At 44.9% G+C, this 25,980-nt stretch overlaps 1 protein-coding gene across 1 annotated transcript; it reads left to right on the forward strand.

Annotated features, from left to right (window-relative positions):
• Nucleotides 1-4,121: 4,121 nt before the first annotated feature.
• On the forward strand, nt 4,122-24,711 carry LOC135537932 (lysosome-associated membrane glycoprotein 1-like). The gene is made up of 9 exons (XM_064963944.1): nt 4,122-4,425; nt 10,447-10,565; nt 10,731-10,947; nt 13,000-13,161; nt 16,486-16,691; nt 17,008-17,133; nt 17,250-17,316; nt 21,317-21,484; nt 23,574-24,711. The coding sequence occupies exons 1-9, from the start codon at nt 4,374-4,376 to the stop codon at nt 23,711-23,713; spliced, it is 1,257 nt and encodes a 418-aa protein (XP_064820016.1). The 5' UTR covers nt 4,122-4,373; the 3' UTR covers nt 23,714-24,711.
• The last annotated feature ends 1,269 nt before the right edge of the window (nt 24,712-25,980 follow it).

Genomic DNA, 25,980 nt, shown 5'->3' on the forward strand with positions numbered 1-25,980 from the left:
CCTTGTCACTTAACCTGCCTTCATGTACATATCTACCTCAAATAGCTCGTACCTCTGCACATTGATCTGGTACTCCTGTATATAGCTCCAAATTGATCTGGTACTTCCTGTATATAGCTCCACATTGATCTTGTATTTCCTGTATGGAGCTCCACATTGATCTGGTACTTCCTGTATATAGCTCCACATTGATCTGGTACTTCCTGTATGGAGCTCCACGTTGATCTGGTACTTCCTGTATGGAGCTCCACGTTGATCTGGTACTTCCTGTATGGAGCTCCACATTGATCTGGTACTTCCTGTATGGAGCTCCACATTGATCTGGTACTTCCTGTATGTAGCTCCACATTGATCTGGTACTTCCTGTATGTAGCTCCACATTGATCTGGTACTTCCTGTATGGAGCTCCACATTGATCTGGTACTTCCTGTATGGAGCTCCACATTGATCTGGTACTTCCTGTATGTAGCTCCACATTGATCTGGTACTTCCTGTATGTAGCTCCACATTGATCTGGTACTTCCTGTATGTAGTTCCACATTGATCTGATACTCCTGTATATAGCTCCATTGTGTTTCATTCCTCTTGTTACCATTATTTTTAAACTACGTTGTTGGTTAGGGGCTTGTAATCAAGCATTTCACAATGAAGTCTACACCAGTTGTATTCGGCGCAGGTGGCAAATAAAATTTGATTTGATTTGAAATATATGTTTGGGCTTTTTACTGTCAAATTGCAGTCTACAAATGTTTTTATTATCGTCCCGCATCTGAATCTAGTTGATGATCCCTGGAACAGACGGATGAAGACGAGATAAAGTCTAACTGAAAGCGAGGCACCAGTTGTCTCAAATCTCGCCTTGATATTGCCTATATCCCAAACGGCAGCTTAGTCCCTATTTAGTGCACTACTTTTCACCAGAGCCCCTATAGGGAATAGGGTGCTGTGATAAGAGGTCAACATAAAACTATGTAGTGTTGTAGTGATAAAGGTCAGAGTAACAGTACTACTGGAAGTCCAGGTATTCATGGCTTCACTCATTCCTTCCCAGGTTCCGGAACCCCCTTGTCAATTGCCAGAGAGAGAGAGAGAGTTGGTATACACCCCAAATGACACCCTATATAGTGCACTACGTTTGAACAGAGTCCATAGGATCCATAGTGCTCTGGTCAAAAGTAGTGCACAATATAGGGAATAGGGTGCCATTTGAAACACCGAAATAGTCAGCTGACTGCCCAGGGCGGTACACATGGCTCAGTCTCACTGCCGTTCCTCTCTACTATAAGACTGACTACTGCTGTCTGCCTTTCCTCTCTACTATAAGACTGACTACTGCTGTCTGCCTTTCCTCTCTACTATAAGACTGACTACTGCTGTCTGCCGTTCCTCTCTACTATAAGACTGACTACTGCTGTCTGCCTTTCCTCTTTACTATAAGACTGACTACTGCTGTCTGCCTTTCCTCTTTACTATAAGACTGACTACTGCTGTCTGCCTTTCCTCTCTACTATAAGACTGACTACTGCTGTCTGCCTTTCCTCTCTACTATAAGACTGACTACTGCTGTCTGCCTTTCCTCTCTACTATAAGACTGACTACTGCTGTCTGTCTTTCCTCTCTACTATAAGACTGACTACTGCTGTCTGCCGTTCCTCTCTACTATAAGACTGACTACTGCTGTCTGCCTTTCCTCTTTACTATAAGACTGACTACTGCTGTCTGCCTTTCCTCTTTACTATAAGACTGACTACTGCTGTCTGCCTTTCCTCTCTACTATAAGACTGACTACTGCTGTCTGCCTTTCCTCTCTACTATAAGACTGACTACTGCTGTCTGCCTTTCCTCTCTACTATAAGACTGACTACTGCTGTCTGTCTTTCCTCTCTACTATAAGACTGACTACTGCTGTCTGTCTTTCCTCTCTACTATAAGACTGACTACTGCTGTCTGCCGTTCCTCTTTACTATAAGACTGACTACTGCTGTCTGCCTTTCCTCTCTACTATAAGACTGACTACTGCTGTCTGCCTTTCCTCTCTACTATAAGACTGACTACTGCTGTCTGCCTTTCCTCTCTACTATAAGACTGACTACTGCTGTCTGCCTTTCAACTCTACTATAAGACTGACTACTGCTGTCTGCCTTTCCTCTTTACTATAAGACTGACTACTGCTGTCTGCCTTTCCTCTTTACTATAAGACACTAACTACTGCTGTCTGCCTTTCCTCTTTACTATAAGACACTAACTACTGCTGTCTGCCTTTCCTCTTTACTATAAGACACTAACTACTGCTGTCTGCCTTTCCTCTTTACTATAAGACTGACTACTGCTGTCTGCCTTTCCTCTCTACTATAAGACTGACTACTGCTGTCTGCCTTTCCTATTTACTATAAGAATGACTACTGCTGTCTGCCTTTCCTCTCTACTATAAGACTGACTACTGCTGTCTGCCGTTCCTCTTTACTATAAGACTGACTACTGCTGTCTGCCTTTCCTCTCTACTATAAGACTGACTACTGCTGTCTGCCTTTCCTATTTACTATAAGACACTAACTACTGCTGTATGCCTTTCCTATTTACTATAAGACTGACTACTGCTGTCTGCATTTCCTCTCTACTATAAGACTGACTACTGCTGTCTGCCGTTCCTCTCTACTATAAGACTGACTACTGCTGTCTGCCTTTCCTCTCTACTATAAGACACTAACTACTGCTGTATGCCTTTCCTATTTACTATAAGACTGACTACTGCTGTCTGCCTTTCCTCTCTACTATAAGACTGACTACTGCTGTCTGCCTTTCCTATTTACTATAAGACACTAACTACTGCTGTATGCCTTTCCTATTTACTATAAGACTGACTACTGCTGTCTGCATTTCCTCTCTACTATAGGACTGACTACTGCTCTCTGCCGTTCCTCTTTACTATAAGACTGACTACTGCTGTCTGCCTTTCCTCTCTACTATAAGACTGACTACTGCTGTCTGCCTTTCCTCTTTACTATAAGACTGACTACTGCTCTCTGCCTTTCCTCTTTACTATAAGACTGACTACTGCTGTCTGCCTTTCCTCTCTACTATAAGACTGACTACTGCTGTCTGCCGTTCCTCTTTACTATAAGACTGACTACTGCTGTCTGCCTTTCCTCTCTACTATAAGACTGACTACTGCTGTCTGCCTTTCCTATTTACTATAAGACTGACTACTGCTGTATGCCTTTCCTATTTACTATAAGACTGACTACTGCTGTCTGCCTTTCCTCTCTACTATAAGACTGACTACTGCTGTCTGCCTTTCCTATTTACTATAAGACACTAACTACTGCTGTATGCCTTTCCTATTTACTATAAGACTGACTACTGCTGTCTGCATTTCCTCTCTACTATAGGACTGACTACTGCTCTCTGCCGTTCCTCTTTACTATAAGACTGACTACTGCTGTCTGCCTTTCCTCTTTACTATAAGACTGACTACTGCTCTCTGCCTTTCCTCTTTACTATAAGACTGACTACTGCTGTCTGCCTTTCCTCTCTACTATAAGACTGACTACTGCTGTCTGCCGTTCCTCTTTACTATAAGACTGAAGACTCTCTCTCCACATAGATCACAGACCAGTTATAAAACATTGGCCACCATCCTTTATTTAACCAGATGGGTCACATCGACATATTTTCCAAGTGAGCCAAGACAGCAGTATACATGGTTAACGCAACATAAAACACATACATCTACTAGATCATTAGTACTTGTTTATCTGCTATGTAAAAAAGTAAAGAGGAAAGGCAGACAGCAGTAGTCAGTCTTATAGTAAAGAGGAAAGGCAGACAGCAGTAGTTAGTGTCTAACGAGTTTTTTCTTCCCTTTTTAGGGTTGCTAGGGGCCTCCCTTTGGGTCAATAAATAGCTGTTGTTTTTAGCTGACGTTTTCAAATATCCAAAACGAAATAACACATTTTATGATACAGTATTTTACAGTAGATTCTGATTTGAGCAGGGTTTTCCAGTAGTAGCACAGTACTGAGTCGTGTCAGGGAGGGGAGGTGTCGGTCGCCATCGGGCTGTAAAAAGAGGGTGTCGCTGGCTGCCTCACGTGACGGTGCTGGGTGGTTCTAAAGCTTGGTTCACGTGACTGGACGTTCCCTCCTGGTATTAATGACATGAAAGGGAGCGATACTGTCCGACTTCTGCAACCTGCTCCGAAAACAGGACCAAGAATATGAAAAAATATTAAATAACCGCCATATAAAAGGGGACAGAATAACAGGAAAAGGAAGGTCGACCTTTACTTTTCGGGGTTGTTGTTGCACTGCCTGGACAGCTGCTTTGGACAAGCGGTGTGTGCTATCCGTTAAACTGAACTCTGGACTTGAAACATGACTCGAACATGTCCATTCCTTGTCGGGCTCGCCTGCTTTGCGATTCTTGGTAAGTGTTTATTATAGTGGTGGTCGATCGAGGACGGTTACTGAGACGGAGGGGGAAGTGAAACGACGTCATAATCTCCGCTTGTGTTATATTATCGTGTAGTATGGTGATTTGTTAATTCGGCATAAGGAAGTTAGACATAAATAATTCTATAGGGGCCTATGACATAAAGCATATTCTTTTATGTTTTTGGATATACGTTTTATTTATGGACGTTTCGGTGTAATGTAATTTTTTTTCTCTCTGTCGTATTTGTACACATGTTGATTTCGTCATGATGTCCAGGACATGTTGTGTGACAGACAGTAGAAGGTCAAGTGAATCAAATGGGATCAGACAAACGGGCATTTTGTTTTCCTAAAATCAACAGCGCGTCTGTCTCTCTGTCAACCCATTGTTCCGGGAACGCTTCACGTGACCGTAGAGGTGCTTTGTGTGTTGAAACACTGGAGCCTCTATGACCGACCATTAGCTGGCCGCTCATACTGAGAGACACAAACACACAGATGTCTTGTCACAGCACTGTCAAGTCAACCGACTATAAGCTATAGGCCTAATGTAGTTGTGGTCTGGATTTTTTTCTACTGTTTTGTGGAAAGTTTGTGTGCTGTGCTACTATTCACGGGCCAGGTCACAGGTTCATTGACATTTGAAACAGTGTCCCTTGCCTTTATTTTGTATTTAATAGTGATAAGATCCAGGCCTACATAAGAACTGGAATCGGGTTGGTAATGTGTGTGTTGTAGTCAACCTGTGATTATAGTGTTGAGTCACACCTCTTCTCTCTACTGCTGTGGAAACAGTATTATAGTGTTCCAGTGTGGTTGCTCTTTGTTTCAGTGTTGTCTGTTTTGCTATCTGTGTGTGGTGTGTGTGGTGTGTGTGTTAGGGAGGATGTGAGGCAGGCAGGGTCATGTTCAACTACTGGAGTAAAACTCCCTGAGTCATCATCACACTGGTGCATGAGGCACAGCAGGGCCTGTTGCTCTGCTCTCAACCAGGCCAGATAATTAATAGACATTAATAACCCACTAAATTCTGTTTTCCTGGGACCCAAGCTTAGGAAAATATGCAACTATACATAAATATCGGTACATTTCATTGCCATTATGCCTAATATAAATGCAATATAGACAAACACCATTAAAACACACATCTGTCTTGTTTTGAACTGTTGCTGTTAAAATTCATTAAATAATTTTCATTCTGAACTGGAGCAAACTGATTGATCACATCACACAGATTCAGAACAGACAGGCTGTCTGATAGTGCAACCCTAAGTAACAGTACAGATGAAGATGAAAAAGGATCAGGCCTACCGTACATCTTACTGTACAAATGATCAGGCCTACGGTACATCTTACTGTACAAATGATCAGGCCTACCGTACATCTTACTGTAGAAATGATCAGGCCTACCGTACATCTTACTGTACAAATGATCAGGCCTACGGTACATCTTACTGTAGAAATGATCAGGCCTACGGTACATCTTACTGTAGAAATGATCAGGCCTACGGTACATCTTACTGTAGAAATGATCAGGCCTACGGTACATCTTACTGTACAAATGATCAGGCCTACCGTACATCTTACTGTAAAAAGGATCAGGCCTACCGTACATCTTACTGTAAAAAGGATCAGGCCTACGGTACATCTTACTGTAAAAAGGATCAGGCCTACGGTACATCTTACTGTAGAAATGATCAGGCCTACGGTACATCTTACTGTAGAAATGATCAGGCCTACCGTACATCTTACTGTAAAAAGGATCAGGCCTACCGTACATCTTACTGTAAAAAGGATCAGGCCTACGGTACATCTTACTGTAAAAAGGATCAGGCCTACGGTACATCTTACTGTAGAAATGATCAGGCCTACGGTACATCTTACTGTAGAAATGATCAGGCCTACGGTACATCTTACTGTACAAATGATCAGGCCTACCGTACATCTTACTGTAAAAAGGATCAGGCCTACCGTACATCTTACTGTAAAAAGGATCAGGCCTACCGTACATCTTACTGTAAAAAGGATCAGGCCTACGGTACATCTTACTGTAGAAATGATCAGGCCTACGGTACATCTTACTGTAGAAATGATCAGGCCTACCGTACATCTTACTGTACAAATGATCAGGCCTACGGTACATCTTACTGTAGAAAGGATCACGCCTACCGTACATCTTACTGTACAAAGGATCAGGCCTACGGTACATCTTACTGTAGAAATGATCAGGCCTACGGTACATCTTACTGTAGAAATGATCAGGCCTACCGTACATCTTACTGTACAAATGATCAGGCCTACCGTACATCTTACTGTAGAAATGATCAGGCCTACGGTACATCTTACTGTACAAATGATCAGGCCTACGGTACATCTTACTGTAGAAAGGATCAGGCCTACCGTACATCTTACTGTAAAAAGGATCAGGCCTACCGTACATCTTACTGTAGAAATGATCAGGCCTACGGTACATCTTACTGAAGAAATTATTGTTGAAAGTCTAGGTTGGAGCTGTTGCTGTTAAAATTCAAGTCATGTTTTATTCTGAACTTGAATAAACTGATTGATCACATCACACATGTATAGACCAGAAAACACACACACAGTCCTTTTCTAGTCTATATCTGTGTGATGTGATCAATCAGTTTATTCCAGTTCAGAATATAAAATATGTATTTTAACAGCAACATGTCTATTCTGGGCTCTGTTTTTAGACAGTAATCATTCTCAGCCTTGAAACTGTATATGTACTTGTTTTTTAAGTAAGCCAGAGTTGAGAACCCTGACTCACATCAGTATGTGGTGCCAAACCGGACCAGAACATCTACTGCTTTCTCAGTCAGGCAGGAGACTGCTTCCTGCTGTAGTTGAGCAACCCAGAACTGTGTGTGGGTTTGCCTCAAACAGCGTCTTGCTTCACTCAGTTTATTCCAGTAAAGAATCAAAATGATGAGTTGTCTTCATCTTTACTGTTACTTAGGGTTGCACTATCAGTAGCTAACTAGCTTGCTTTGGCGAATGTTAGCTATTAGCCGTGTACAATGCCAGGGGATTGTTTGAAAGAGAAACTCACATCTACTACTATGAGAGTTAGTTAGTTAGTACTCCCATATTTCGGCTTATCATCACCTCTTATAAAATGACAACAATGTCTTGCTAGCTGACCTTTCCACTGTCGAAGCAATGTTTCCTGAAGCATTCAGCCCTGCTCTGAAAGACCTCCCTGGGTTTACCATCATGCTGTGGATGTTTGGTCAGGACATGTCGTTTAATTAATTTGTTCCTTATGCGACACTCATTACTAAGCACTTTCACACACAAAATACATTGTGGGTGCTCCTCGTTATAAGTTTGTATGAAAGAGAGAGAAACTCATCGCTGTATATGTGTTTCATGACAATTGAGTTCAGTCAGAATTTATGGCAAGCTTGACTACATTATTTTGATGACAGCTGGCGAGTGAGAATACCAAGTCATTGGATGACGGCGCGTCATCTGCTGCTGAACTACAGCGCTGCGTCGCGTTGGTCGCGGAGTGATCTTCAATTAAAACTGCAGAAAAAAAGATCCAGTAAATCGCGATGCACACAGGCTTCTCCCTCTCAGTCGCGCAGCTGCCAAACTGAGCAGAGACCACTGCATAAGCAGAAAGCGCACTGAACAGAGAGAAGCAGATGCACTTGGCCAAATCAATTCCAGTAATTAAAGAAACCAGAGCCAGCATCAGGCCTCGTCAGGCTCCCTTGCTCTGGAAGCTGATGACCTCATATTAGATAGACAGGTGTGCGTCTTAAGTGGCACCCTATTCCTAATGTAGTGCACTACCTTTAACCAGGGCCTATAGGGCTGCTCAAAAATAGTCCTGGTCAAAAGTAGTGCACTATATAGGGTGTCATTTAGAATGTACCCTTAGTTCATCTGACATTCATTCTGTCTGAACACAAGTGCTGATTTGGATGAATTGATCCTCTGAGGAGAGAAAGGAAGCCCGTCTCGACTATTGAGGCACACCCACGCCCTCTGGTCAGGCACAACTTAGCCACACACTAATAACCTGACCTTTAACAGTATGTCGGTAGACACATATTTAACCCCTCGACCTCTGTGTCCGTTGTGGTAGCCAGCAGGTGTAAATGAGTCTGAATAGTGCACTATATAGGGTATGCCATTTGGAACACAGAGCAGGTATTAATAGTCTGTAGTAGGCTGTGTGCCAGACTAAAGGGTTGGTAATACAGGGGTTTGGTAATGGTACATGTGAAGGAGGAGGGAGGGACCTGGCAGTTATACGTCTGCACTGTCGTTACATCATCACGGGAAACATTCTAGAACTCCTCTCATGCTTGGAACTGAACTACGAGAACTTATTCTGGTCGTACGGACAGATGACGATGCTTCTCAGCTGTGGACGTGAGGGTTCTGCATCACGTTGTGGACGTGAGGGTTCTGGATCGCGTTGAGGACGTGAGGGTTCTGGATCGCGTTGTGGACGTGAGGGTTCTGGATCGCGTTGTGGACGTGAGGGTTCTGGATCGCGTTGTAGACGTGAGGGTTCTGGATCGCGTTGTGGACGTGAGGGTTCTGGATCGCGTTGTGGACGTGAGGGTTCTGGATCGCGTTGTGGACGTGAGGGTTCTGGATCGCGTTGAGGACGTGAGGGTTCTGGATCGCGTTGTGGACGTGAGGGTTCTGGATCGCGTTGAGGACGTGAGGGTTCTGGATCGCGTTGTGGACGTGAGGGTTCTGGATCGCGTTGAGGACGTGAGGGTTCTGGATCGCGTTGTGGACGTGAGGGTTCTGGATCGCGTTGAGGACGTGAGGGTTCTGGATCGCGTTGTGGACGTGAGGGTTCTGGATCGCGTTGTGGACGTGAGGGTTCTGGATCGCGTTGTAGACGTGAGGGTTCTGGATCGCGTTGTGGACGTGAGGGTTCTGGATCGCGTTGTGGACGTGAGGGTTCAGGCTGTGAATTCACTTATCTGTCTATCTCGATTGATATGTAACCTGAGTCCCTGTCTCATCTCATAAATATATATACATATACACTAAACATAAAGGACCATAAGTAGCATAATGTGAACCACAACACGTGGTCCTTGGGTCAATACATACCTGAATGGGCCCGAGCAAACCATATGCTAAAGGCTACCGGTTAACATTATCAAACAACATGGGTTCTACAATCTTGTCAATAATAATAATGTATATAATAATAATAATTACAATAATGTCCTTAATATAGCACAGGACACATAACACTCGCTTTGTCAAGAAGGCTACCAAAACAATGTCTGGTGTGTGTGTGTGTATGGTGGCCATCTTTAATATGGTCAGCTGGTGACCACCTGATGTGTCAGGTGAGTGGTTTTGTAGTCCAGTCAGTCAGGGTTATAGTGATGATGATGATGATGTCTCTCCCAGGTTGTGTGACTGTAGTCCAGTCAGTCAGGGTTATAGTGATGATGATGGTGTCTCTCCCAGGTTGTGTGACTGTAGTCCAGTCAGTCAGGGTTATAGTGATGATGATGGTGTCTCTCCCAGGTTGTGTGACTGTAGTCCAGTCAGTCAGGGTTATAGTGATGATGATGATGATGATGATGTCTCTCCCAGGTTGTGTGACTGTAGTCCAGTCAGTCAGGGTTATAGTGATGATGATGATGTCTCTCCCAGGTTGTGTGACTGTAGTCCAGTCAGTCAGGGTTATAGTGATGATGATGATGATGATGGTGTCTCTCCCAGGTTGTGTGACTGTAGTCCAGTCAGTCAGGGTTATAGTGATGATGATGATGATGGTGATGATGGTGTCTCTCCCAGGTTGTGTGACTGTAGTCCAGTCAGTCAGGGTTATAGTGATGATGATGATGATGTCTCTCCCAGGTTGTGTGACTGTAGTCCAGTCAGTCAGGGTTATAGTGATGATGATGATGGTGTCTCTCCCAGGTTGTGTGACTGTCGTCCAGTCAGTCAGGGTTATAGTGATGATGATGATGATGATGGTGATGTCTCTCCCCAGGTTGTGTGACTGTAGTCCAGTCTCAGGTCACTCTGAAGGTGACCGAGGGAAACTCCACCTGTATAAAAGCCGAACTCTCCGCCTCTTTCTCCATCACCTATGACACAGCCAACGGCACGGTAAACTACATCCCCCACAATCCTCTCCGGCTTAGAGAAACACAGATTATACTTTTGATAATGTCCTGAACATAAGTCTCTCTTCCCAAGACCATTGTGTGATTTTGGGCCAACGATACTATCCTGAACATGTTTTTAAATGTACAAACTTCTTCTTCACTCCAGCGTACGGTGGTGGTGCCCCTCCCAGGTTCGGCGGTGGTGGGTGTGGCCAGCTCGTGTGGGGGTGACGGCCGCTTCCCCTCGCTCGTGGCGTTGTTCGGGGATGGCCACTCCCTGGGCCTCAGCTTTTCATCCAACGTCAGTCTGTACAGCGTCGCTAACCTTACCCTGCAGTACAACCTCAGTGATGTCTCTACCTTCCCAGAGGCCAACGGGACTGGTGAGAAAGAGACACACACACACACACACACACACACACAAACACACATACTAACACAGGGAGTCACGCTTCACACATACATACATACATACATACATACATACTGCCTGCCTCACGTCCTCCCTAACACACACACACACTAACACGGAGTCACACTTCACACACACACATACTAACACACAGAGTCACACTTTACACACACACTAACACACGGAGTCACACTTCACACACACACTAACACACGGATTCACACTTCACATACACACACACATACTAACACACAGAGTCACACTACACACACACATACTAACACACAGTCACACTACACACACACATACTAACACACAGAGTCACACTACACACACACACATACTGACACACAGTCACACTACACACACACACATACTAACACACAGAGTCACCCTACACACACACATACTAACACACAGTCACACTACACACACATACTAACACACAGTCACACTACACACACATACTAACACACAGTCACACTACACACACATACTAACACACAGTCACACTACACACACACACATACTAACACACAGTCACACTACACACACACATATACTAACACACAGTCACACTACACACACACATATACTAACACACGGAGTCACACTACACACACACATATACTAACACACGGAGTCACACTACACACACACATATACTAACACACGGAGTCACACTACACACACACATATACTAACACACGGAGTCACACTACACACACACATATACTAACACACGGAGTCACACTACACACACACATATACTAACACACGGAGTCACACTACACACACACATATACTAACACACGGAGTCACACTACACACACACATATACTAACACACGGAGTCACACTTCACACACACATATACTAACACACGGAGTCACACTTCACACACACATACTAACACACGGAGTCACACTTCACACACACATACTAACACACGGAGTCACACTTCACACACACATACTAACACACGGAGTCACACTTCACACACACATACTAACACACGGAGTCACACTTCACACACACATACTAACACACGGAGTCACGCTACACACACACACACACACACACACTAACACACGGAGTCACGCTACACACACATATATACACACGGAGTCACGCTTTACACACACACACACACACATACATACATACTGCCTCACGTCCTCCCTAACACACATACTAACACACGGAGTCACACTTCACACACACATATACACGCACACACACACACACGCTTCACACACACATACAGTGGGGCAAAAAAATATTTAGTCAGCCACCAATTGTGCAAATTCTCCCACTTAAAAAGATGAGAGGCCTGTAATTTATCATAGGTACACTTTAACACTGACAGACAAAATGAGGGAAAAAAAATCCAGAAAATCACATTGTAGGATTTTTAATGAATTTATTTTTACCTTTATTTAACTAGGCAAGTCAGTTAACAAATTCTTATTTTCAATGACGGCCTAGGAACAGTGGGTTAACTGCCTGTTCAGGGGCAGAACGACAGATTTGTACCTTGTCAGCTCAGGGGTTTGAACTCGCAACCTTCCGGTTACTAGTCCAACGCTCTAACCACTAGGCTACCGTGCCGCCCCGAAAATTATGGTGGAAAATAAGTATTTGGTCAATAACAAAAGTTTATCTCAATACTTTGTTATATACCCTTTGTTGGCAATGACAGAGGTCAAATGTTTTCTGTAAGTCTTTCACATACTAACACACAGTCACGCTTCACACACACACACATACTAACACACAGAGTCACGCTTCACAAACATACTAACACACAGAGTCACGCTTCACACACATACTAACACACAGAGTCACGCTTCACACACACACACATACTAACACACAGAGTCACGCTTCACACACACACACATACTAACACACAGTCACGCTTCACACACACACACACACACTAACACACAGTCACGCTTCACACACACAGAATGGATTATTATGTGATTTCTGACCAATGTGTCTTGTCTGTTTTCCGACAGATGTGGTAACTGTGGAGACGACCTCTGTAGGGATGGTTGCTAGGGTCAACACCACCTACAGATGTATCAGCGCCTCACCTGTCATTGTGGGAGGAGCCACCGTCACCTTCTCAAACGTCACGATGGAGGCCTACATGACAGGAGACGATCTGAGCCCCAACGGTACAATCAACACCTGGGCTGAGCCCCCAATCTCACCCTTTCTCTGGATAGTGCACTACTTTGGACCGGGGCTAATTTGGGATGCACACTTATTGTCCACCACTGACCATCAACCATTAACAACTGTTTACTGACCATCAACACTTTGGTTATTCCTTTACATGTTTGACTTTGACCACTTAACTTATTGTGTTTAAATGAACAGTGTGAGGAATTGACCCGTGTTGTGTTGTGTGATAGCTGGTCTGAACAGTGTGAGGGTATTGACCCGTGTTGTGTGATAGCTGGTCTGAACAGTGTGAGGGTATTGACCCGTGTTGTGTGATAGCTGGTCTGAACAGTGTGAGGGTAATGACCCGTGTTGTGTGATAGCTGGTCTGAACAGTGTGAGGGTATTGACCCGTGTTGTGTGATAGCTGGTCTGAACAGTCTGAGGGTATTGACCCGTGTTGTGTGATAGCTGGTCTGAACAGTGTGAGGGTAATGACCCGTGTTGTGTGATAGCTGGTCTGAACAGTGTGAGGGTATTGACCCGTGTTGTGTGATAGCTGGTCTGAACAGTGTGAGGGTATTGACCCGTGTTGTGTGATAGCTGGTCTGAACAGTGTGAGGGTAATGACCCGTGTTGTGTGATAGCTGGTCTGAACAGTCTGAGGGTATTGACCCGTGTTGTGTGATAGCTGGTCTGAACAGTGTGAGGGTATTGACCCGTGTTGTGTTGTGTGATAGCTGGTCTGAACAGTGTGAGGGTATTGACCCGTGTTGTGTGATAGCTGGTCTGAACAGTGTGAGGGTATTGACCCGTGTTGTGTGATAGCTGGTCTGAACAGTGTGAGGGTAATGACCCGTGTTGTGTTGTGTGATAGCTGGTCTGAACAGTGTGAGGGTATTGACCCGTGTTGTGTGATAGCTGGTCTGAACAGTGTGAGGGTATTGACCCGTGTTGTGTGATAGCTGGTCTGAACAGTGTGAGGGTATTGACCCGTGTTGTGTGATAGCTGGCCTGAACAGTGTGAGGGTATTGACCCGTGTTGTGTGATAGCTGGTCTGAACAGTGTGAGGGTATTGACCCGTGTTGTGTGATAGCTGGCCTGAACAGTGTGAGGGTATTGACCCGTGTTGTGTGATAGCTGGTCTGAACAGTGTGAGGGTATTGACCAGTGTTGTGTTGTGTGATAGCTGGTCTGAACAGTGTGAGGGTATTGACCAGTGTTGTGTTGTGTGATAGCTGGTCTGAACAGTGTGAGGGTAATGACCCGTGTTGTGTTGTGTGATAGCTGGTCTGAACAGTGTGAGGGTATTGACCCGTGTTGTGTGATAGCTGGTCTGAACAGTGTGAGGGTATTGACCCGTGTTGTGTGATAGCTGGCCTGAACAGTGTGAGGGTATTGACCAGTGTTGTGTTGTGTGATAGCTGGTCTGAACAGTGTGAGGGTATTGACCAGTGTTGTGTTGTGTGATAGCTGGTCTGAACAGTGTGAGGGTATTGACCCGTGTTGTGTTGTGTGATAGCTGGTCTGAACAGTGTGAGGGTATTGACCCGTGTTGTGTTGTGTGATAGCTGGTCTGAACAGTGTGAGGGTATTGACCCGTGTTGTGTGATAGCTGGTCTGAACAGTGTGAGGGTATTGACCCGTGTTGTGTGATAGCTGGTCTGAACAGTGTGAGGGTATTGACCCGTGTTGTGTGATAGCTGGTCTGAACAGTGTGAGGGTATTGACCCGTGTTGTGTGATAGCTGGTCTGAACAGTGTGAGGGTATTGACCCGTGTTGTGTGATAGCTGGTCTGAACAGTGTGAGGGTATTGACCCGTGTTGTGTGATAGCTGGTCTGAACGGTGTGAGGGTATTGACCCGTGTTGTGTTGTGTGATAGCTGGTCTGAACAGTGTGAGGGTATTGACCCGTGTTGTGTGATAGCTGGTCTGAACAGTGTGAGGGTAATGACCCGTGTTGTGTGATAGCTGGTCTGAACAGTGTGAGGGTATTGACCCGTGTTGTGTGATAGCTGGTCTGAACGGTGTGAGGGTATTGACCCGTGTTGTGTTGTGTGATAGCTGGTCTGAACAGTGTGAGGGTAATGACCCGTGTTGTGTGATAGCTGGTCTGAACAGTGTGAGGGTAATGACCCGTGTTGTGTGATAGCTGGTCTGAACAGTGTGAGGGTATTGACCCGTGTTGTGTGATAGCTGGTCTGAACAGTGTGAGGGTATTGACCCGTGTTGTGTGATAGCTGGTCTGAACAGTGTGAGGGTAATGACCCGTGTTGTGTGATAGCTGGTCTGAACAGTGTGAGGGTATTGACCCGTGTTGTGTGATAGCTGGTCTGAACAGTGTGAGGGTAATGACCCGTGTTGTGTTGTGTGATAGCTGGTCTGAACAGTGTGAGGGTAATGACCCGTGTTGTGTGATAGCTGGTCTGAACAGTGTGAGGGTATTGACCCGTGTTGTGTGATAGCTGGTCTGAACAGTGTGAGGGTATTGACCCGTGTTGTGTGATAGCTGGTCTGAACAGTGTGAGGGTAATGACCCGTGTTGTGTGATAGCTGGTCTGAACAGTGTGAGGGTATTGACCCGTGTTGTGTAATAGCTGGTCTGAACAGTGTGAGGGTATTGACCCGTGTTGTGTGATAGCTGGTCTGAACAGTGTGAGGGTATTGACCCGTGTTGTGTGATAGCTGGTCTGAACAGTGTGAGGGTATTGACCCGTGTTGTGTGATAGCTGGTCTGAACAGTGTGAGGGTAATGACCCGTGTTGTGTGATAGCTGGTCTGAACAGTGTGAGGGTATTGACCCGTGTTGTGTGATAGCTGGTCTGAACAGTGTGAGGGTAATGACCCGTGTTGTGTGATAGCTGGTCTGAACAGTGTGAGGGTATTGACCCGTGTTGTGTGATAGCTGGTCTGAACAGTGTGAGGGTATTGACCCGTGTTGTGTGATAGCTGGTCTGAACAGTGTGAGGGTAATGACCCGTGTTGTGTGATAGCTGGTCTGAACAGTGTGAGGGTATTGACCCGTGTTGTGTGATAGCTGGTCTGAACAGTGTGAGGGTAATGACCCGTGTTGTGTGATAGCTGGTCTGAACAGTGTGAGGGTAATGACCCGTGTTGTGTGATAGCTGGTCTGAACAGTGTGAGGGTAATGACCCGTGTTGTGTGATAGCTGGTCTGAACAGTGTGAGGGTAATGACCCGTGTTGTGTGATAGCTGGTCTGAACAGTGTGAGGGTAATGACCCGTGTTGTGTGATGGCTGGTCTGAACAGTGTGAGGGTAATGACCCGTGTTGTGTGATAGCTGGTCTGAACAGTCTGTTCTGTTCTTCCCAGAGAGTGTGTGTACTGCTGACCAGAGCTTCACCACAGCCCCGCCTCCATCCCCCTCCACCACCACAGCAGCCCCGCCCCCGTCCCCACCCCCTGGAACCCCTACCCAGGGCAGCTACTCTGTCTCCAATAGCAACGGGACCGTCTGTCTGCTGGCCCGCATGGCACTGCAGCTCAACATCTCCCACTTCTCTGCCTCACAGAATAAGGTAACACACACACACTCATGTACACACACACACACACACACACACACTCGTGTACACACACACACACACACACTCGTGTACACACACACACACACACTCGTGTACACACACACACACACACACACACACTCGTGTACACACACACACACACACACACTCGTGTACACACACACACACACACACACGTGTACACACACACACACACACACGTGTACACACACACACACACACTCGTGTACACACACACACACACACTCGTGTACACACACACACTCGTGTACACACAGTAACCTATCCCTCTCCTGCTCATTGACAGACTATCCAGGAAGTAGTAAACCTGCTGCCCAATCAGACGACCAGCTCAGGATCATGTGACCCCACCAGCGCCACCCTGGTGCTGACACAGGGCAGTGCCACCAACCTCAGCTTCCTGTTTACTCTGGTGACATCATCACTCTACTGTTTACCTGTCTGTCAGTCTTTTATACTTTTGTCTCTGTCTGTCTGTCAATTCTCTCTCCTCTCCTCTGTGGCTGATGTTGTTTCTTGTCTTTCCAGAACACCACGTCTAACAGGTACCACCTGACTGGTCTGTCTGTGGTAGCAGCTTGGTCTGATATGACAGGTTAGTGTTTCCTCTGTTATCAATAGTGTCCATATAGACCAAACAGTACCAGTATGTTACACTGATGATTGGTCTCTTCAGGACTGAGATGATACATACTACCACTCACCTTTATCACCTGTCCCTCTCTATGTCCCCTTGTCTCCCTCTCTATGTCTCCCTCTCTCTGTCTCCATGTCTCCCCCTCTCTCCCTCCATGTCTCTCCCTCTCTCTGTCTCCATGTCTCTCCCTCTCAATTCAATTCAAGGGGCTTTATTGGCATGGGAAACATGTGTTAACATTGCCAAAGCAAGTAAGGTATATAATATATAAAGTGAAATAAACAATAAAAAATAACAGTAGACATCACACATACAGAAGTTTCAAAACAATAAAGACATTACAAATGTCATATTATATATATATATATACAGTGTTTTTACAATGTGCAAATGGTAAAGGACACAAGATAAAATAAATAAGCGTAGATATGTGTTGTATTTACAATGGTGCGTGTTCTTCACTGGTTGCCCTTTTCTCGTGGCAACAGGTCACAAATCTTGCTGCTCTGATGGCACACTGTGGAATTTCACCCAGTAGATATGGGAGTTTTTCAAAATTGGATTTGTTTTCGAATTCTTTGTGGATCTGTGTAATCTGAGGGAAATATGTCTCTCTAATATGGTCATACATTGGGCAGGAGGTTAGGAAGTGCAGCTCAGTTTCCACCTCATTTTGTGGGCAGTGAGCACATAGCCTGTCTTCCCTTGAGAGCCATGTCTGCCTACGGCGGCCTTTCTCAATAGCAAGGCTATGCTCGCTGAGTCTGTACATAGTCAAAGCTTTCCTTAATTTTTGGTCAGTCACAGTGGTCAGGTATTCTGCCGCTGTGTACTCTCTGTGTAGGGCCAAATAGCATTCTAGTTTGCTCTGTTTTTTTGTTAATTCTTTCCAATGTGTCAAGTAATTATCTTTTTGTTTTCTCATGATTTGGTTGGGTCTAATTGTGCTGCTGTCATGGGGATCTGTAGGGTGTGTTTGTGAACAGAGCCCCAGGACCAGCTTGCTTAGGGGACTCTTCTCCAGGTTCATCTCTCTGTAGGTGATGGCTTTGTTGTGGAAGGTTTGGGAATCTCTTCCTTTTAGGTGGTTATAGAATTTAACTGCTCTTTTCTGGATTTTGATAATTAGTGGGTATCGGCCTAATTCTGCTCTGCATGCATTATTTGGTGTTCTACGTTGTACACTGAGGATATTTTTGCAGAATTCTGCGTGCAGAGTCTCAATTTGGTGTTTGTCCCATTTTGTGAAGTCTTGGTTGGTGAGCGGACCCCAGACCTCACAACCATAAAGGGCAATGGGCTCTATGACTGATTCAAGTATTTTTAGCCAAATCCTAATTGGTATGTTGAAATTTATGTTCCTTTTGATGGCATAGAATGCCCTTCTTGCCTTGTCTCTCAGATCGTTCACAGCTTTGTGGAAGTTACCTGTGGCGCTGATGTTTAGGCCAAGGTATGTATAGTTTTTTGTGTGCTCTAGGGCAACAGTGTCTAGATGGAATTTGTATTTGTGGTCCTGGTGACTGGACCTTTTTGGAACACCATTATTTTGGTCTTACTGAGATTTACTGTCAGGGCCCAGGTCTGACAGAATCTGTGCATAAGATCTAGGTGCTGCTGTAGGCCCTCCTTGGTTGGTGACAGAAGCACCAGATCATCAGCAAACAGCAGACATTTGACTTCAGATTCTAGTAGGGTGAGGCCGGGTGCTGCAGACTTTTCTAGTGCCCGCGCCAGTTCGTTGATATATATGTTGAAGAGGGTGGGGCTTAAGCTGCATCCCTGTCTAACCCCACGACCCTGTGTGAAGAAATGTGTGTGTTTTTTGCCAATTTTAACCGCACACTTGTTGTTTGTGTACATGGATTTTATGATGTCGTATGTTTTACCCCCAACACCACTTTCCATCAGTTTGTATAGCAGACCCTCATGCCAAATTGAGTCGAAGGCTTTTTTGAAATCAACAAAGCATGAGAAGACTTTGCCTTTGTTTTGGTTTGTTTGGTTGTCAATTAGGGTGTGCAGGGTGAATACATGGTCTGTTGTACGGTAATTTGGTAAAAAGCCAATTTGACATTTGCTCAGTACATTGTTTTCATTGAGGAAGTGTACGAGTCTGCTGTTAATGATAATGCAGAGGATTTTCCCAAGGTTACTGTTGACGCATATTCCACGGTAGTTATTGGGGTCAAATTTGTCTCCATTTTTGTGGATTGGGGTGATCAGTCCTTGGTTCCAAATATTGGGGAAGATGCCAGAGCTAAGGATGATGTTAAAGAGTTTTAGTATAGCCAATTGGAATTTGTTGTCTGTATATTTGATCATTTCATTGAGGATACCATCAACACCACAGGCCTTTTTGGGTTTGAGGGTTTTTATTTTGTCCTGTAACTCATTCAATGTTATTGGAGAATCCAGTGGGTTCTGGTAGTCTTTAATAGTTGATTCTAAGATCTGTATTTGATCATGTATATGTTTTTGCTCTTTATTCTTTGTTATAGAGCCAAAAAGATTGGAGAAGTGGTTTACCCATACATCTCCATTTTGGATAGATAATTCTTCGTGTTGTTTGTTTAGTGTTTTCCAATTTTCCCAGAAGTGGTTAGAGTCTATGGATTCTTCAATTACATTGAGCTGATTTCTGACATGCTGTTCCTTCTTTTTCCGTAGTGTATTTCTGTATTGTTTTAGTGATTCACCATAGTGAAGGCGTAGACTCAGGTTTTCCGGGTCTCTATGTTTTTGGTTGGAGAGGTTTCTCAATTTCTTTCTTAGAATTTTGCATTCTTCATCAAACCATTTGTCATTGTTGTTAATTTTCTTCGGTTTTCTATTTGAGATTTTTAGATTTGATAGGGAAGCTGAGAGGTCAAATATACTGTTAAGATTTTCTACTGCCAAGTTTACACCTTCACTATTACAGTGGAACGTTTTACCCAGGAAATTGTCTAAAAGGGATCTCTTCTATCCTCTCTCTCTCTCCTTTCATATGATCTATCCATCTCTCCTCTCTCTCTCCTTTCATATGTTCTATCCATCTCCTCTCTCTCTCCTTTCATATGATCTATCCATCTCTCCTCTCTCTCTCCCCTTTCTCTCTCTGTCTCCATGTCTCCCCCTCTCTCTGTCTCCATGTCTCTCCCTCTCTCTGTCTCCATGTCTCTCCCTCTCTCTGTCTCCATGTCTCTCCCTCTCTCTGTCTCCATGTCTCTCCCTCTCTCTGTCTCCATGTCTCTCCCTCTCTCTGTCTCCATGTCTCTCCCTCTCTCTGTCTCCATGTCTCTCTCTGTCTCCATGTCTCTCTCTGTCTCCATGTCTCTCCCTCTCTCTGTCTCCATGTCTCTCCCTCCCTCTGTCTCCATGTCTCTCCCTCTCTCGGTCTCCATGTCTCTCCCTCTCTCGGTCTCCATGTCTCTCCCTCTCTCGGTCTCCATGTCTCTCCCTCTCTCGGTCTCCATGTCTCTCCCTCTCTCGGTCTCCATGTCTCTCCCTCTCTCGGTCTCCATGTCTCTCCCTCTCTCGGTCTCCATGTCTCTCCCTCCATGTCTCCCCCTCTCTATGTCTCCATGTCTCCCCCTCTCTATGTCTCCATGTCTCCCCCTCTCTCTGTCTCCATGTCTCCCCCTCTCTCTGTCTCCATGTCTCCCCCTCTCTCTGTCTCCATGTCTCTCCCTCTCTCCCTCCATGTCTCTCCCTCCATGTCTCTCCCTCCATGTCTCTCCCTCCATGTCTCCCCCTCTCTATGTCTCTATGTCTCCCCTTCTCTATGTCTCTCCCTCTCTGTCTCTCTCTCTCTCTCCCTCCCCCTCTGTGTCTCTCTCTTTCTCCCTCTCTGTGTCTCTCTATGTTGCTCTCTCTCTGTCCCTCTGTTGAATAATTACTGTTCCATAACAATGTCTGGATCTCTGTTCACCTCTACCTCTCTACACTTCCTCTCTCTCTCTCTCCCTCCCTCCAGCCCCGTTCAACACCAGTAACAGTAGTCTGGACTACCTGCGTGGCTCCCTGGGGCGTAGCTACATGTGTAGTTCAGAACAGACTCTGGCTGTAGACCAGAACTTTTCCCTCAACACCTTCCACCTGCAGGTCCAGCCCTTCGGCATCACCAGAGGACAGTTTGCACAAGGTACCTGATATGATCTAATCTAGCGTCCCCTTTCATATGATCTATCCATCTCCTCTCTCTCTCCTTTCATATGATCTATCATCTCTCCTCCCTCTCTACCACGTTCATATGATCTATCCATCTCCTCTCTACCCTTTCATATGATCTATCCATCTCCTCTCTACCCTTTCATATGATCTATCCATCTCTCCTCTCTCTACCACGTTCATATGTTCTATCCATCTCTCCTCCCTCTCTCCCCTTTCATATGTTCTATCCATCTCCTCTCTCTACCCTTTCATATGATCTATCCATCTCTCCTCCCTCTCTACCACGTTCATATGTTCTATCCATCTCCTCTCTCTACCCTTTCATATGTTCTATCCATCTCTCCTCTCTCTCTCCTTTCATATGATCTATCCATCTCTCCTCTCTCTCTCCCCTTTCATTTGTTCTATCCATCTCCTCCCTCTCTACCCTTTCAAATGTTCTATCCATCTCCTCCCTCTCTACCCTTTCATATGTTCTATCCATCTCCTCTCTCTACCCTTTCATATGTTCTATCCATCTCCTCCCTCTCTACCCTTTCATATGTTCTATCCATCTCCTCTCTCTACCCTTTCATATGTTCTATCCATCTCCTCTCTCTACCCTTTCATATGTTCTATCCATCTCCTCTCTCTACCCTTTCATATGATCTATCCATCTCTCCTCTCTCTCTCTCCTTTCATATGATCTATCCATCTCTCCTCCCTCTCTACCCTTTCATATGTTCTATCCATCTCCTCTCTCTACCCTTTCATATGTTCTATCCATCTCTCCTCTCTCTCTCTCCTTTCATATGATCTATCCATCTCTCCTCTCTCTCTCCTTTCATATGTTCTATCCATCTCCTCTCTCTCTCCTTTCATATGTTCTATCCATCTCTCCTCTCTCTCTCCCCTTTCATATGTTCTATCCATCTCCCCTCTCTACCCTTTCATATGTTCTATCCATCTCTCCTCTCTCTCTCTCTCCTTTCATATGATCTATCCATCTCCTCTCTCTACCCTTTCATATGATCTATCCATCTCTCCTCTCTCTCTCTCCTTTCATATGATCTATCCATCTCTTCTCTCTCTCCCCTTTCATATGTTCTATCCATCTTCTCTCTCTACCCTTTCATATGTTCTATCCATCTCTCCTCTCTACCCTTTCATATGTTCTATCCATCTTCTCTCTCTACCCTTTCATATGATCTATCCATCTCTCCTCTCTCTCTCTCTCCTTTCATATGATCTATCCATCTCTCCACTTTCATATGATCTATCCATCTCTCCTCTCCACTTTCATATGATCTATCCATCTCTCCTCTCCACTTTCATATGTTCTATCCATCTCTCCTCTCTCTCTCCTTTCATATGATCTATCCATCTCTCCTCTCTCCTTTCATATGTTCTATCCATCTCTCCTCTCTCTCTCCTTTCATATGATCTATCCATCTCTCCTCTCTCCTTTCATATGTTCTATCCATCTCTCCTCTCTCTCCTTTCATATGTTCTATCCATCTCTCCTCTCTCTCTCCTTTCATACGATCTATCCATCTCTCCTCTCTCCTTTCATACGATCTATCCATCTCTCCTCTCTCTCTCCTTTCATATGATCTATCCATCTCTCCTCTCTCCTTTCATATGTTCTATCCATCTCTCCTCTCTCTCCTTTCATATGTTCTATCCATCTCTCCTCTCTCTCTCCTTTCATACGATCTATCCATCTCTCCTCTCTCCTTTCATACGATCTATCCATCTCTCCTCTCTCCTTTCATATGATCTATCCATCTCTCCTTTCATATGATCTATCAATCTCTCCTCTCTCTCTCCTTTCATATGATATATCCATCTCTCCTCTCTCCTTTCATATGTTCTATCCATCTCTCCTCTCTCCACTTTCATATGTTCTATCCATCTCTCCTCTCTCTCTATCCTTAGTCAATGTGTCCTTGATTAGAAGTTCTGTATTTGTATCATGACCTTGACTTTTTTCCTGTTCCCCCCCCTCTCCCGCCACATCCCCCCCCCCTCTCCCGCCACATCCCCCCTCTCCCGCCACATCCCCCTCTCTCTCCCTCTAGCGGAGGAGTGTCAGTTGGATCAGGACAGCATGTTGATTCCCATCGTCGTGGGAGCTGCTCTGGCCGGCCTGGTTCTCATCGTTCTCATCGCTTACCTCATCGGCAGGAAGAGGAGCCATGCTGGATACCAGACCATCTGAGAACACTGACACACAACCTTATGTGTATCAATCAGCACCCTATTTCCTATATAGTGCACTACTTTTGACCAGAGGTCTATGTGGATTCTGGTCGAACTTAGTGCACAATATAGGGAGTCTTTTCAGGCAGACTGCAGAGAGCCAGACGCTCAACCAACCACTGCTACTAATGACTGACTGGACCATGTACAAACCAGGCCCTCTCTGCAGTCTGTCTGTCTGTCTCTCTGTCTGTCTCTCTGTCTGTCTGTGTATTGTTATTCACAGCAACTCATCCTCTGCTACCTACTAACAGACGAGTGCCTGGTCAAACCTACCTTTCCCCTCGTCTCTCTGTCTCTAGCCCATCTCTACTGCAGCTGGCTCAGTAAACCCTTTTAGTTCTGATGTCATTTCATGTTTGACTTGGGTGGATTCTCGCTTTAAACGGAATTTAAAGATTTGTTTGTTTTTTTCAATTGCAGTTTTTTGTGTAAATTAAATGAATCTGATATTAAATTATATAGTATTCAACTCTTATGGAAGAGTGGGTCTTTCCTAGAACCACGTTTTGTGATGGACTCAACAAGCTTCCCTTCCTTCCTCATCTCCTTTCCTTCAGGACCGCCATCTTTTCTACGACATCACCTAGGGAGGTCTGAAGCCTCCTGTGGGGGGACAAAAGGGAAACTTGAATGTCTAACAACTCCTCTCTGGTCAGAGATACTGAGCGGGTTATATCTTGTAGATCACAGGAGCCTTTGAAAGGCCTTGTTTGTGGTTTTACTGCGTTTCATAACAAAAGGTTGTGGATGCTGTCGGACTGAGGAACAGAACAAGGTTAAGGTTGTTTCATGATGGATGTGTTGAACTGGTGTGTAATATCGTTCAGCTCCTCTCCTCCATGAGATCGTGTTCATCCATTGTAGTGAGTTGATCTTTTTATTTTTGGAGAGAATGTTTTGATTGTTTTTCTATTATGCGTCTTGCTAAGGTCAATAAAAGACATCTGAAACACATTTTTCTGCTTCCTGAGTTGAGAATAGATGGGGTTTGTAGTTCCCAGCACTAGAGATTTACAGGGACTACAAAAGTAGCAGAAAGAACAGATGGGGGGAGGAAGGAAGAGTCAGTAGTTTATTTAATAATGTCTGGTGTACAGAGAATCAGGGTAGTTACTAGTGCACTACAGACACTATCATTCATGTACGACGACGCTTCAAGTCTACTTCTCAACGTCAGTGATCTCATCACTCAGAGGAGAAAAGTCATAGAATCCAAATCTTGTTCTTAAATGTTTATTCCAGTTACGATGAGCTTCAGTCAGCAACTTGAATCTCACATGAGTTACATCTCAATTGGCACCCTATTCCCTATATAGTGCACTATTTTAGACCAGGGCCCTATTCCCTATATACGGCACTATTTTAGACCAGGACCCTATTCCCTATATAGTGCACTACTTTAGACCAGGGCCCTATTCCCTATATAGTGCACTACTTTAGACCAGGGCCCTATTCCCTATATACTGCACTATTGTAGACCAGGGCCCTATTCCCTACAGTGCACTACTTTAGACCAGGGCCCTATTCCCTATATAGTGCACTACTTTAGACCAGGACCCTATATACACTGCACTATTGTAGACCAGGGCCCTATTCCCTACAGTGCACTACTTAAGACCAGGACCCTATTCCCTATATAGTGCACTACTTTAGACCAGGGCCCTATTCCCTATATAGTGCACTACTTAAGACCAGGACCCTATTCCCTATATAGTGCACTACTTTAGACCAGGCCCTATTCCCTATATAGTGCACTACTTTAGACCAGGGCCTTATTCCCTACAGTGCACTACTTTAGACCAGGGCCCTATTCCCTATATAGTGCACTACTTTAGACCAGGGCCCTATTCCCTATATAGTGCACTACTTTAGACCAGGGCCCTATTCCCTATATAGTGCACTACTTTAGACCAGGGCCCTATTCCCTATATAGTGCACTACTTTAGACCAGGGCCCTATTCCCTATATAGTGCACTACTTTAGACCAGGGCCCTATTCCCTATATAGTGCACTACTTTAGACCAGGGCCCTATTCCCTATATAGTACACTACTTTAGACCAGGGCCCTATTCCCTATATAGTGCACTACTTTAGACCAGGGCCCTATTCCCTATATACTGCACTATTTTAGACCAGGGCCCTATTCCCTATATAGTGCACCACTTTAGACCAGGGCCCTATTCCCTATATAGTGCACTACTTTTGTAGGGAATAGGATGCCAT

This window comes from Oncorhynchus masou, unplaced genomic scaffold (assembly GCF_036934945.1).
Source record: "Oncorhynchus masou masou isolate Uvic2021 unplaced genomic scaffold, UVic_Omas_1.1 unplaced_scaffold_873, whole genome shotgun sequence".
Classification (NCBI taxonomy): Eukaryota; Metazoa; Chordata; class Actinopteri; order Salmoniformes; family Salmonidae; genus Oncorhynchus; species Oncorhynchus masou.